Source organism: Callospermophilus lateralis, chromosome 3 (assembly GCF_048772815.1).
Source record: "Callospermophilus lateralis isolate mCalLat2 chromosome 3, mCalLat2.hap1, whole genome shotgun sequence".
Lineage (NCBI taxonomy): Eukaryota > Metazoa > Chordata > Mammalia > Rodentia > Sciuridae > Callospermophilus > Callospermophilus lateralis.
In genome coordinates, this window is record NC_135307.1 from 82,099,027 (window position 1) to 82,112,376 (window position 13,350).

At 42.8% G+C, this 13,350-nt stretch overlaps 1 protein-coding gene across 1 annotated transcript; it reads right to left on the reverse strand.

The window, feature by feature from the left end:
- Positions 1-10,865: 10,865 nt before the first annotated feature.
- Positions 10,866-12,869, reverse strand: Gjd2 (gap junction protein delta 2). The gene is made up of 2 exons (XM_076848470.1): positions 12,799-12,869; positions 10,866-11,760 (listed from the first exon to the last, which is right to left on the reverse strand). Exons 1-2 carry the CDS (start codon positions 12,867-12,869, stop codon positions 10,866-10,868), a joined length of 966 nt encoding a protein of 321 aa, XP_076704585.1.
- Between the last annotated feature and the right edge of the window lie 481 nt (positions 12,870-13,350).

Here is a 13,350-nt window from a genome sequence, read left to right on the forward strand (position 1 = left end):
TTTTACTGATGTTTTAAAGATTTAACTAAGTGAACTGACAAATTTTAAGAAGTGCCTGCTCTGTAATCCAGCTATCCTAAAGAAGCAATCTGATAAGTGTACAAGGATGTTGATTCCACTAAGGGCGTAATAGTGAAAACTAGTAATAAACCAAATATCCCAAACTAGGGAATTGCTCAATAAATTGTGCTAACACCACTAATCAAAAACATGTTATAGGGGCTGGGGCTGTGGTTTCATGGTAGAGTGCTGGTCCAGCACATGTGAGGCCCTGGGTTCGATCCTCAGCACCACATAAAGATAAATAAATAAAATAAAGGTGTTGTGCCCATCTAAAACTACAAAAAAAATTAAAAAAAAAACATGTTATAAATGTATAAACTGATATGGGAAACCCTGACCATCTATTCTAAGTGGGGAAAAAAGCTACAAAACAGCATGCACACTGTGATTCTATCTCCAGATGTGCCCCATGTGGCCCTGCATCTAAGAGAAGTCCTACACAGGTATACGCAAAATGACAGGCCCAAGTTAGCAATGGTTCTCCCTGGATAGCAGAATTTTTTCATTGTGCTCTTCTCTGCCCTGAATATGCATTCCTTTTGTAATTAAATGGGAAAAGTAAGACATTTTCTATGAAAAAGTGGTGCTTTGTATCCCCTCTCTCATCTCTGAAGTCCTGAAAATTAGCTCAGAAGACGACGGCAGGGAGAATCTGCTGCCTTCCCAGGATGTTCACTGAACCTTCCATTTGGTTTGCAGCCCAGGTGAAAGTGCTCTGTTCCAACTTCACCAAGCCCATTGAAGTTCCCAAGACACCAAGACCAACACTGTGAAGACGGGCCTGCCACATTTCCTTACAAACTTTTCAGGGAGTAGAAAGCCACTTTTTGAGAATAGGTGAATTTCTCTCTCAACATTTCTGATTAATTTCGTAACAACCTGAAGTTTAACATTTGATGAGTCAAGAAACCATACCCAGTGAAAAGTATAGTGTACCATAACTCAGGGAACTGGGTTCTGCCCCACTTGTGTTAACAGTGAGTGCCATTTAGGATAAGTTACCAAAACTGAGGAAAAACACATACCCATTCTGTCAACTCTGCCCACTCGGTAGACAGGTCATCAAGACCAAATAAGATAATACACAGAAAGGAGGTGAGAAAAACCATCCATTCCAACGTTTGCTATCACTGCTATGATTGCTATTACCCTTATTTTTATTTGTATTACTACTCTTGCCACTGAAGAAAGCTGTAGATGATATTGCCATTCGACTTTAGTTTCTGGAAAGGAAAAAAAGAATATTCCTGAAGGCCAGGTCTCCAAGGTATCCTTGACCTTCAGTGACAATTGAAGTTTTATTCTTATCCATTTTCATATAAGAAAAGAATTGATTTATGATGTCAGATGCATATAGTATCATGTACTTTTCAAAAGGAAGACCCTAGAACATTTTTGCTCAGGCTGTTTCCCATCTGCTATGGGCTGTCCCTTACCTCTGCCTCTTTCCCCTGTAAAAAAAGACTGATCCCAAGCTTTTTGTTTGTTTTGTTTTGTTTTGTCTTCCATATCTCCTATTCTTTTAGCTTTAGCTCAGTGCTGAACATGTGTAAGTACTATATTCAGCAGATATGTACCAAAAGAATAAATGAATTGACTGAGCACATTTTAGGCAAAGCATAGTGATTTGCGGGGAAAATGGGGAAGACAGAAACTTCTAACTAGCTTTAGGAAACACTGAACAATAAGCAATGTAACACCAGTCATAGGCTGCCTCCTAGAAGAGAGAGAGGAAAGGCTGCAAAGAAACTGCAATCAAGATGAGTGAGATGCAGGGGTCTTCTTCGTGGTCTGGAGAAGCTTGAGCTCCATCTAGGATCACCACAATGACCAGAGGTTCTAGAAGAAGCAGAGGAGAATATGGTTTCCTGGGGGCATGCAAAGGGAGAAATGCCAAAGTACTTTCAGAGAGAGTGATGCACATACAGTGAATAAAAATACACACACATCTTGGGGCACAAACCATAGGCCTTTGCCCTTAGGTTAATTCTCTGATGTGAACTATACCCGGCAACATGGTGCCACACAGCTGCTGGACCATGTACTTACCTAAGACAAATCTTCTTCTCTTGCCCATTAAACTAGATCATTATTCCCACAACTTGGCCTAGAGAGATCTGGACTAAGACTCTAAGAACTCTGCCAACCACTGGTAATGAACATTGTGCAGCCCAGGCCAACCTTTCCCTATAAACTGAGAAACCCATTTTCTTAATCCCACCCTACCTCAGTTTCCAACTAGCCTGGAGTTCTTTATTCAAGCTTACTCTTTAGAACTAAGTCACATCTACAAAATGAAGGAGTGAATGGCCTGGTTTTTCCCATCCACCTCAAGATTCTATAATTTTAGTTTCTTATTTGATAAATAAACTTTTATAAAGCCTTGCAATGTGCCAGGAACCAATAGATAGAAAGATGAATGGCTTGGAAAGCCTTGAGGTCTCAGTCTGTACCAAAATATGCAAGAAAAGAAACTTTGGTGGGGATAAGGAGGAGAAAGTTCCCACTGCAGATAAAAGGGAGGTAGCAAACAAATATTCCAGGTTTCCTAAGAAAACATCTATAGCTTTTTCCAGGGGTGGCGGGGAGGGTACCAGGGATTGAACTCTGGGGGACTCCACCACTGAGCCAAATCCCAGCCCTATTTTGTATTTTGTTTAGAGACAGGGTCTCACTGAGTTGCTTAGAGTCTTGCTGTTGCTGAGGCAGGCGTGTAACACCGTGCCTGGTCTAATAGCTTTCTTGAACACCATGTAAGAAGTGTTAAAATGTGGCTTCAAAATCATACTGCTTGAGCTGGAATCCTGTCACTGCCATGTACTAGCTATATGATCTGGCAGGTTGATAGACCATCTAGACATTTTGGTTTCCTTATCTAGAAAATGGGAATAATAATAATTAGTACCATCCTTCCAGGGCTGTGGGTGTAAAGCATGGGACTTGGAACATTGTATATATGTAACATCTATTTGCTATTTTTGAGAGATCATTAGTAGAATTTTTAGACCATTTAGATTTCACATAAAAAACTTTGAGGATTTTTTTATTGCCTTTGAGATCATAAAGATATGGAGGAAGGAAAATACAAAACTATGGAGAAAAGAGAAGTTCTTTGGAGAAAGCAATCAGGTTCAAAATGCTTGGCCCCCACCTGGAGGGAGGTATGTATAACAATAAAGCTCCTGAGATCCAATGTCTCAGAGGTATCAAAACTCACTGATTCTATATTTAGGTGCCTGTATGTTCTTCCTGGCTAGGGCTGCCCACAATACAAATATTTAAGTGCATGTAGCAGCAATTTCCAAAAAGATTTCCTATCCCATTTCAGGAAGGGTAGATTCTACAAAGCTTAATCATTTCAAAATGGTTCTGAAATATTGTATCGATTTACAGCAGAAAGGTCATGGTGGTGAATAAACACAAGGATTCTGTTCAGTATCTGGGATTTAGCAGACTAACTCCCACTGTTAATGGGGCCATGTTGCCAAATCCCCAACCATCACATAGGATATTTGCTCCAATCACTGACTGTTAAGATTGAAATGTGTTTTCCAAATCAAAGCTGACCCTGAGATGGGTACAATGTGCCTATGTGGTCAGACAGGGGCAGTGTGGCTGTTGCATGGGGACATGGCGAAGCTTCAAACAAGGCATTTAGAGGCACTGTTGAAAGGTGGCTCCATGCATTGTCTACTCAGTTCAGCAGGGCTTCCTTTGCCTGATAAACTTGCTTTATTTACGAACTCACCTCCCGCTGCTTCTCTCTATGAATTGCAAGAAAAAGAAAATTCCCCAGTTCTCCACATCTGCCACAGGTGTCTCAGCTGGAGGCCATGGTCATGTTTTTCCCTAACTCCTCTCTTCTTTGAGGAGGCCCATCTTAATACCACCTTCTTTGATGAAGTTTTTCTGTGTCAATCTGGGATCGGATCATTGCTGTTCCCAAACACTACAGATTCCCAGCTCTGTGAGATAAGTTCATATCTCTCCAACCTCCTCCTGGGCCCAAGAATACCAGTTATAGCACTTTCTGTCACAGCTCACCTTTTCTGGACAGCTTCTCCCATGGTCCCTAAGGATGGCAGATGGAACCTAACTACCCAAACTCTGTCCATCTTTTCTGAAGCTATCCCAGGTCCCCATGTCTCAGCCCTGCTGAAGAGCCTAGCCAACACCCAGACTTGTCATACTTGGAAAATCAAAACCAGGTCACAGCTTCTAGGAGGTTACCCAGTTTCTGCTCATGTACTTAAGACAGCTGCCCCCAGCCTCTGACCCCAAGCCTGTTCTGGCTGCCTGCCCACAAGGGAAAGTTCAGGTCTCCAGTAACTAAACACTGCACTGTGATGGGATGGCACAGGTAACTTCTCTATAGATGGCAGATAGCACTGGTCACCCATGGAATGGTACCTGGGCTGAGCAATGAGCCTCAGAACAATTTCACCCTCTTGACCAAAAAAAAAAAAAAAAAGTAAAGAAAAAATTTGTTGTTTTTCTATGGCATGATAAAAAGTTTTTCTGCCCCCAACCCCAACTTCAACATATATACACAGATGTGAAAGCCACCACGTAGAACATAGGATACTTTGAGTGTTCTGACACAGATTTTATTCTGCTTATGAGGCTTTCTCATTCCCTGCAGGCTGATAGCAGATCCTGTGAGGACAGGGAGGGTGACATCCCTGCCTCTAGACTTCACATCATAACTGCCCAGGGCTTTGCACTCCATCTGTGCCCAAGACACCATTGAATTGAATTGAATGAATTGAATTGAATTTCTAGTAACTGATATTTTGGAGATTTGGGATTTTCAGGAGAAGAGGTTGGAAATATTTGCAGACAATGGATACTTTACTTACGAACATAAATGCCATGTTTTTAGGTGAGGTTCCTGGTCTTCAAAGTCAGGAGAAGTGATTCATTCCTCACCGTTCCATTCCACAGCTACCAGAGACTTAGAACTCAGTCCTGGGTGAATAGTGGATCTGACCAGCAACAGATCATGTGTTGAAATTCAGTGTTTCATCATATCCTCTCAGATGCTCTGTCCTCAAACACAAAGTTGTCAAGAGCTACTTGAACATTTTAACCACAACCAGCCATTTAGCCTTGGGTCAACCAGGTCTGTTAGCTAACACACAACCTCTCTGGAATTAGCAATCTTCTAAATGAACATAACCTCTGTGTGTTCACAAAGCTGGCATGCCACGCCCGGCTGACTCTCAGGGTACTGGTCATGATGGGATTGATAATTTCCCCTTTGTTTGCTCCCATTTTAATGGTTTCCATCTATCCTACTAAAGGTTTGGAAGTTAATAAGGCAACAGATAATCTGTGCTCACTCACTGGTTCTACATTCTCGCTCACCAAATCCAGTGGATATGTTGGGGTCCTTTACCTAGCTTTTACTTAGCTCTTTCATCTATCTAAATAAAATCGCATCCATCTAAATAAAATTGCATGCTAATAACAGAACTTCTTCCTTGGGATTCCACCTCCCTTAAATTTATGACACCACTTTCCAACTTTCCTGTACTAGTTAGCTCTCTTCAGCTTCCATCTGGGCTCCTCCTCTGTCCACTACAAGCTCCAGATAGTCTCAACTATGACCATGGCTCCCACTCCATGTCCCGAAAATCACTGTTGGTCTCCAACTACAGTTTCTCATCACTAACCTCAGACACAACTTAAGCAAGGGCAGCTCTGTCATGGGAGCCTCACACTCCCCTTCCCCTCCTTTCATAATTTCTCATTCAAAAACCTGATTCTCAGCAGGGCGCCTTGGCGCATGCCTATAATCCCAGCAGCTCCAGAGGCTGAGGCAGGAGGATCTCGAGTTCAAAGCCAGCCTCAGCAAAAACAAGGCACTAAGCAACTCAATGAGACCCTGTCTCTAAATAAAATACAAAATAGGGCTGGGGCTGTGGGTCAGTGGTCGAGTGCCCCTGATTTCAATCTCCGGTACCCCCCTCCAGAAAAGAAAATCTAGATTCTCCTAATCTTATGCCAATATTTCTGATTCACTTGTTATCAACCCTAGGAATGGGGAAATTGAAAGTACTGATGCCTAGCCTGCAGCACTTGACCTTCTAATGGAATTGGTCAGGAGTGAAGCAAAGTATTAGTACATTTTAACACTATTTGCCCATCATTACTAACAAAAAAATTGATATTTTTGTCTGAGAATTTGCATTTCATAGGCTTCTCAAGAGCTAAGACTTGGGTGATCGTATCCCTGTATCTCTTGAGTTGCAGGCCCTGAAGCTGAAGCTCCGTGGCTATTGATGTTCTTAAGGTATCCACACAACTTGGTTTGCTCAGGACAAACCAACTTTTATACCCATTGTTCTTGTGTGCCATTCAATTAGCTACTCTGTATCTCTCATTCTCAGAGTTATCTCATTTTATATAATAAATTACAGAATCCTCCCAATCATAAGAGTAACACTTGAAAATACTTACTATTGTGGATTGAACTGTGTCCTTACAAAATTCATGTTAAAGTCTAATACCCTTCGTACCTCAGAATGCGACTTTATCTGGGAATAGACCCTCTAAAGAAGTGATTAATTTAAAATGAGATGATTGAATTAGCAGTGAAGGCTTAATCCAATATGACTAGTGTCCTCATAAAAAAAGGAAATTTGGATACACAGGTGCTATTAGGGATGCACATTCACAAAGGAAAGACCATGCAAGAAGGCAGACAAAGGCAAGCCAATGAGAGGTCTTAAAATTGAGGGGTGCCACCTTCACTTGGACTTTCAGCCTCTGGAACCATGAGATAATATATTTCTGTTGTTTAAAGCACTCTTTCTGTGGCAGTCTGTTATAGCAGCCCTAGTAAATTAATATATTTAATAAAGTGATGTTTCCTAAGTATTCCAATCTCCAAAAATTAATATTTATACCATTTTCCAAGAAATGCAGTTTTGGTCTTTTGGTTTCCCCAACTGCACAATAAAAATCTTGCTTTAATGTCTTCACAGGATGTGTTTAGCTTTCATATTTTGAGTCTGGAAGATCATTCCCAGCCTGGCATAGTGGCACATGCCTGTAATTCCAGTGGCGCTGGAGGCTAAGGCAGGAGGATCACTAGTTCAAAGTCAGCCTCAGCAACTTAGCAGGACCTAAGCAACTCAGCGAGACCCTGTCTCTAAATAAAACACAAAAAAGAGCTGGGGATGTGGCTTAGTGGTAAAGTGACCCTGAATTCAATCTCCAGTACCAAATAAATGAATAAATAAAACAATTCCCATATGGAAGACTGAGGCCACCATCTCTCTGGTTGCAAATGTCCTATGTGGTTACAAGAGGTTAGGCACAGTTTCTGCTCCTAAGGAACCACAACCTGATCCAGAAACATCTCATCCCCAAAGTGACAAAGTGACTTTATGAAGGATCAGGTCAGGGGCACTAAGCCAGTCTACCAAGTTTAGAATAGGCTCCTGTGTGAATGGCATTCAAATTGATTTTCCATGGGTAAAGAGAAACATTCTCAGTGAAAGGAGATGGTGAGGCGGGTATTCCCCACAGAAAACACCCCAGTCAACCCCAAAGATAACAAAAATTGAGGAAAAAAAGAAACCAAACTCTCTTTGGTGCTTTTCTAACCACCCCTCAATTTTAAGTCTAGTCATTGCCCTGTGTCCACAGAAGTCATAGAGGTTGCAGCTGTTATCCCATATATTTTTAACCCTTAAAATATTTGAGAACTTACAAATTACAAATTCTGCACTTTCAACTCCCCCCACCACCTCAAGATGAATAATTTCAGTCCCTTCAGGCTATTTTCCAAATTTTAAACCAAGTTCATATACTGACACCCACTACTTTACCAATATACACCTACCACACACACACACACACACACACACACACACACGGTGGGCCAAGAAGTCCTGCAGTTTACCAAAAGGCACTTAAATTTAAAATAATATATCCGTGCTATACTGTCACTAAATATAGATTAAGGCCACATCCATCACATAGCTATGTGAACCAGCAAATCACTAGGATGTTTTCTTTATTAGATAGAAAACAAAGGACTCTCTGAAGGATGATATTAGGTACTGAGAGTTATGTTCCCTTCTTTGTGTCTGACACAAGAATTCATAATCTTGCTGTTCATGGATGTTCAAAAACATCAACAACTGAAATAGATCAGCCCCACTGATATGGGTTGCATTTCCACCAGGAAGCACTACTGTTCATTTAATCCTATATCAAGGCATAAATACAACAGACCTTGTTTTCCACACAGATTCCTGTTTCTTTCACACCCAAGCATATGCTAAGAGCTCTCAGGCGACACTCTTCCTCCATTTCTGGGAGGTGTCTTGAAACATTTTTAGCTTACCAAACACAAGACAGAGAAGGATCTCTTTCTTTGTGCAGAGAGAATCTTCTTCAACTGCTTATTTATATTGCAGATGGAAACCTATAGATTGCAATAAACAAATTTTCCTTCTAAAACTGGCATCTGTGCTGCTGTAGTTAAAAGGTGCAACAATTGTGTTTGAAAAACAATCATCTAGGAAATTCTGTTTTGCTTTGTAATGTTCAAATAAAGTGCTCATTGGAATCAGATGGTGAGTAACACGAACAGAGAAATAACATCAGCCTACTAAACTAATGGGACCACATGTAGAGAAAACACCCAAAAAATGGAGTAGCTAGTGAGATCTTATGACATATAAGCAAAAGACCAATCCCTTTTGTTAAACCCAAAATGATATGATTTATTAAAAATCTAGTACTATATTGTGTAAGACAGCAGCAACTAATTATGCATGGCATATAAATTAATTAAAATTAAATAGAAATTGACTACTTCAGTTGCACTAGCCACATTTTAGAAGCTCAATAGTCTCATGTGGCTAGTTATTGCCATATTAGACAGCACAGATAGAAGAAATTTCCATCTCTGCAGAAAATTGTACTGGACACTGCTGGCCTAAGATGGTTCTGTTTGACTACTGGGTTAGCATCATGTTAAAACATCAGATCCTGAGGAAATCATCAGAAGCACAGTATGCCTGTCAAATGTAACCATTCATAGCAGGAAAAACAAGGTTGAAAAAGAAAAAAAAATCCACTCCTAGAATGAGTTTCTATGGTTCAGTATTGGCATTTATATTACAAGAAAAAGATAAGCAGAAAAAATTGAGCTTAAAGTATAAAGGAGTTTATAAACATTGCTACTTGAATACCACACTCCTCCTTCCTAAACATTCATAAAACATACCAGCTTCTCTTCATCTGCTAGAGGCTGATTGGATTTTATTGTTCATCTCTCAGGTATTCTTCATCCTTTGCTCACTTCCTGCCTCCAATGTTCTGTTGAAACATCTTTGAACTTCTGAATTAATAGAACCCCAATTAAAAATAGGAAAGTGCAGACTCTTCCCATTTTACAAAAAAAGGCAAGAACTTTATTTTAAACAAATCCTCAGTTGTATATTACACCATGTCCATATCTAAATCAAAAATGATAATGATAATTCAAAGGAAACAGTGGGCTTCTTCAAAGAACGTTATCCAAATATTACTCTTGGCCAATGCTTTAACCAAATACACAGTGGATGTGAAAGGTACAGTATGGCACTTAAATAAATAAGAGCAAAGAGAAAGAAACATATTCACAGTCCAAAGCAATAGGTTTCAGAACCTTTGGTATATGTCTCAAATAAGCATCCGTAAACACGTGTTAGCCAATAGTGTTTAGTTTCAGGTATTTTAGGCTGAGGGATTATGTAGGTGTGTGTGTTTCAAAAATAAGTGATAAAATAATAAGTTGGGATTGACACGGGCTGATTAAGGTCTCTGGTGTGAGCACACAGGTAAATTCAAACCATGGCAAAATGATGTGCATCTGCATTGCACAACAAAACTATGTAAGAAAATGAGTAAGATACACTAGTTAGAAATTATGTGGCTTGGGTAGACACCCTCAATATTAACAACAACAAATACTTTTACTGCTACCTAAAGTCCACAGGCTGGAAGGCAGAAGTATCCCAAAGCTCATAAACACATGCCTTACCGTGCAACAACCATCTCACAAAAGTGTTGTAGTTGCATATTGCAATTCCCACCCGCCCGCCCATCCCCCACCCCTAATAAACAGCACCAGTGCAATTTGAGTTAGAAAATTGGAAATATTGAGACATTCCTAAGGTTTTCATAATGACTAAGAGCCAATCAGTTGGGCTCTAGTGCAAACCTCTGCCATGGCCAGTTTCCAAAAAAGCACCCCATGTAATTCCCTCTAGCTTGCAGATAAACCATATTAGGTCTAATGTAAGGCCAGGTTCAGAAAAAAAGCTGGCATGCTATCCTGGGTTGAGGAAAAGGGGCATGCTGATGGATAGGAGAGATACATGAAGGATCTTCAAGGATATTTGTCCTGCAGCCCAGGATAAAGGGATATGTTGAGATAGGTCACAAAGTTTAACTCATGCCATTCACCAGAATGGAGCTCAGCAGAGCTAAGTCCTATTCAGTAGCTGTGCAAGTCCACCATTATCAGGATCAAGAAGGGCCATAGAAGAAAAGGTCCCAAAGAAATCCAACTCATCCATTCATCACTCTACCCAAGTGCCTATGTGGAACCAGTGCTAATGATGACGTGATAATGCTTCTGCTTTTTCTCCTCTCCTTTTGATGCAAGATCTTCTGTTAACCAGCCTTATCCTATATCTTAGTGGTGAGTCACATATGAGGGCAGATATATCCAACCTTGAGCAGTTTTCTGTCTTGTGGCAACTTGTAACCCTTTAACCTTCCTAATACCTGCCCTTTCACACATAGGCAGAGTCACTGGACTGAGTCCTGCCAAAATTGGGAACACTGACCCTGGGCAGGTCCTTGTTACGGATCTCATAGACTGACTTCCTCTTGGCCTGAGCCCCTCGAACAGCCAGCTTGATCTTGCGCCATCCCAGGTGGTTGAGTTCAGCCAGGTTGAGCACAACACAGATGCCACTCACAGCAAACATGAACACTAGAAAGACTGTCTTCTCAGTGGGCCGAGACACATAGCATTCCACTTCCTTGATGCAGGGGTAGCGGTTACACTCATACAACCCTGGGACACTAAAGCCATAGAGAAAGTATTGGCCCACCAGGAACCCAATCTCCAGGGCATTTCGGAACACCACTTGGATAATGTAGAAGCGGGAGATGCCTTCCTGTCTTCGAAGCTTGGATCTTGCTGCAGTGCGCAGCCCTGATGGATGTGGATTCAACTCCTTAACCTCTAAACAATCTGGCTCCGTCTCCTTGCTGGTGTTCTCTGTGTTCTGCAGCACCCCATTGACAATGGCATTTTGCAACTTCTTATCTTCTCGCTTTCCCCCACCACTGACCCCACCCCCAGTTCCTCCAGGACCCCCTATGGACTCAGGAGGATCTCTGTCCAGGGCTAGGAAGACAGTAGAGTACCGGCGTTCTCGCTGCTTGGCAGACTGGTGCACAGAATATGTGATGAAGCAGAGACTGGGGGTGCACACCATTATGATCTGGAAGACCCAGTAACGTATGTGGGAGATGGGGAAGGCGCGGTCATAGCAGGCCTGGTTACAGCCGGGCTGCAGGGTGTTGCACACAAACATGGTCTGCTCATCATCGTACACCGTCTCCCCCACAATGGCCACAATGAGGATCCGGAAGATCACCACCACAGTCAACAGGATCCTGAGCAGGGGAAGAGGGAGGGAGAGAGGTTCTCACGGGCTGCATCACTGACGGTAAACCCCATTCTTCCCTTCCCTGTTCTCATGTTTATCAGTTCTTTCACAGGGGAGCTGTCCATTCCTGCGTGGTACTGAACTAGGAATCTGGGAAACCTTTTTGTCTTCCTTTTCTGCTGGGTGCTAGCAGGCTGGGGACACTTATTACAATGATCTCAGGCATGCACACCTCTATACACTGGTCATGGTTTATTTGCAAACTTATAGATTTCAGTTTTGTATATGGAATGTACAGAGACACAAAACACACCTTTAGTCTGCATATGGCAAGTGCACCCAGAATACCTGTACAAATAGTGCAGCTTTCAAAGTCTACACACAGGATGTGTATAGAACTACTTACTCTGTGTGTAAATTTAATCTATTCTTAATATAAATATTGAATTTAATGCTTACAGAAACAGGCAGCTAGGAACACATATTCATATATGCACAGACAGAAACATACATAGATATAGACTCACAAAAAATGCCAATTGGATGTGTGGATTCCTGACACTATAAGTTTTCAAAGACAAATAAGTTTAGCTTAATAAATATTTGCTGAGAAAAGATTCATCTGCTCTGAAAATCCATCTCTCCATTTGCCCTTCTCTGGCCAAATGCAATCCTGCCTTTTTTGTACATTCTATTTAGGGAACTGGATAGAGATTGGCTCTGACTCTGGAAAGTGGGGGGCAAAGATTGAGCCAAAAACTCCTTTTCTGATGTGGGAACAGTGAACTCCCCCTCCCCCAGTGGTGCTTCACAGGGAAGGGATGGGGAAGCTGCTCAGGAGTAGCAGGAGAAGGGGGGCGTCACTGGGCGTCGGGTAATCCCTCAACTCGGGAGGAACAGAAGCATTGACCCAACACGATGGGGAGGAGGCAGAGGGCGGACTGGGGACTCGGGAAGGGGGTCGGCCCGGAAGTGAGAAGGTATTCCCGAGGGCCACCGACGGGCTCCTTGAAGGGCCCACTGACGGCTGGCTTGGCGCCCTTACCTCCCGATCATAGTGGAGTGCTGCTGCACCGCGGCTTCCAGCAGCCTCTCCAAGATGGTCCATTCCCCCATCGCTGTGCATCCGGGGGCAGCAGACAAAGACTGGGCAGCACCGGGCACGTTCCCGCTCCTGGCCCCTCCCCGGGCCGCACCTCCCAACTGGGAGCGAATTGCCCCCCGATTAAAGAAACAAACAAAATTTTTAAAAATCCACGAATTTCCCCTCCCTTTTATTATACTTAAAAGAGGGAAACGGGGAAAGAAATCCACGCGCGTCCCGACCGGTGGGGCTGCTAGCGCGGTCCAGAGAGCTGGCACGAACCGGCGCCGTCCGGGGATCGCGTTCGGATTCCGCAGTTGCTGGGGAGAGGGGCGGGGCGGTGTTGATAGCGTGAAGGTCCCAGAGCTCCCGCCAGCCAGGCTGGGGTCTCCCTGCGCCGCTCTCCGCCGGAGGGTGGGGGTTGGGGAAGGGTCCCGGCACTAGCCCCAGCGCCTGCCACTTCAGCGGGCACCTGACGCTCCCGCGCTGCTGCCTGCTATGCCCGGGCGGTGC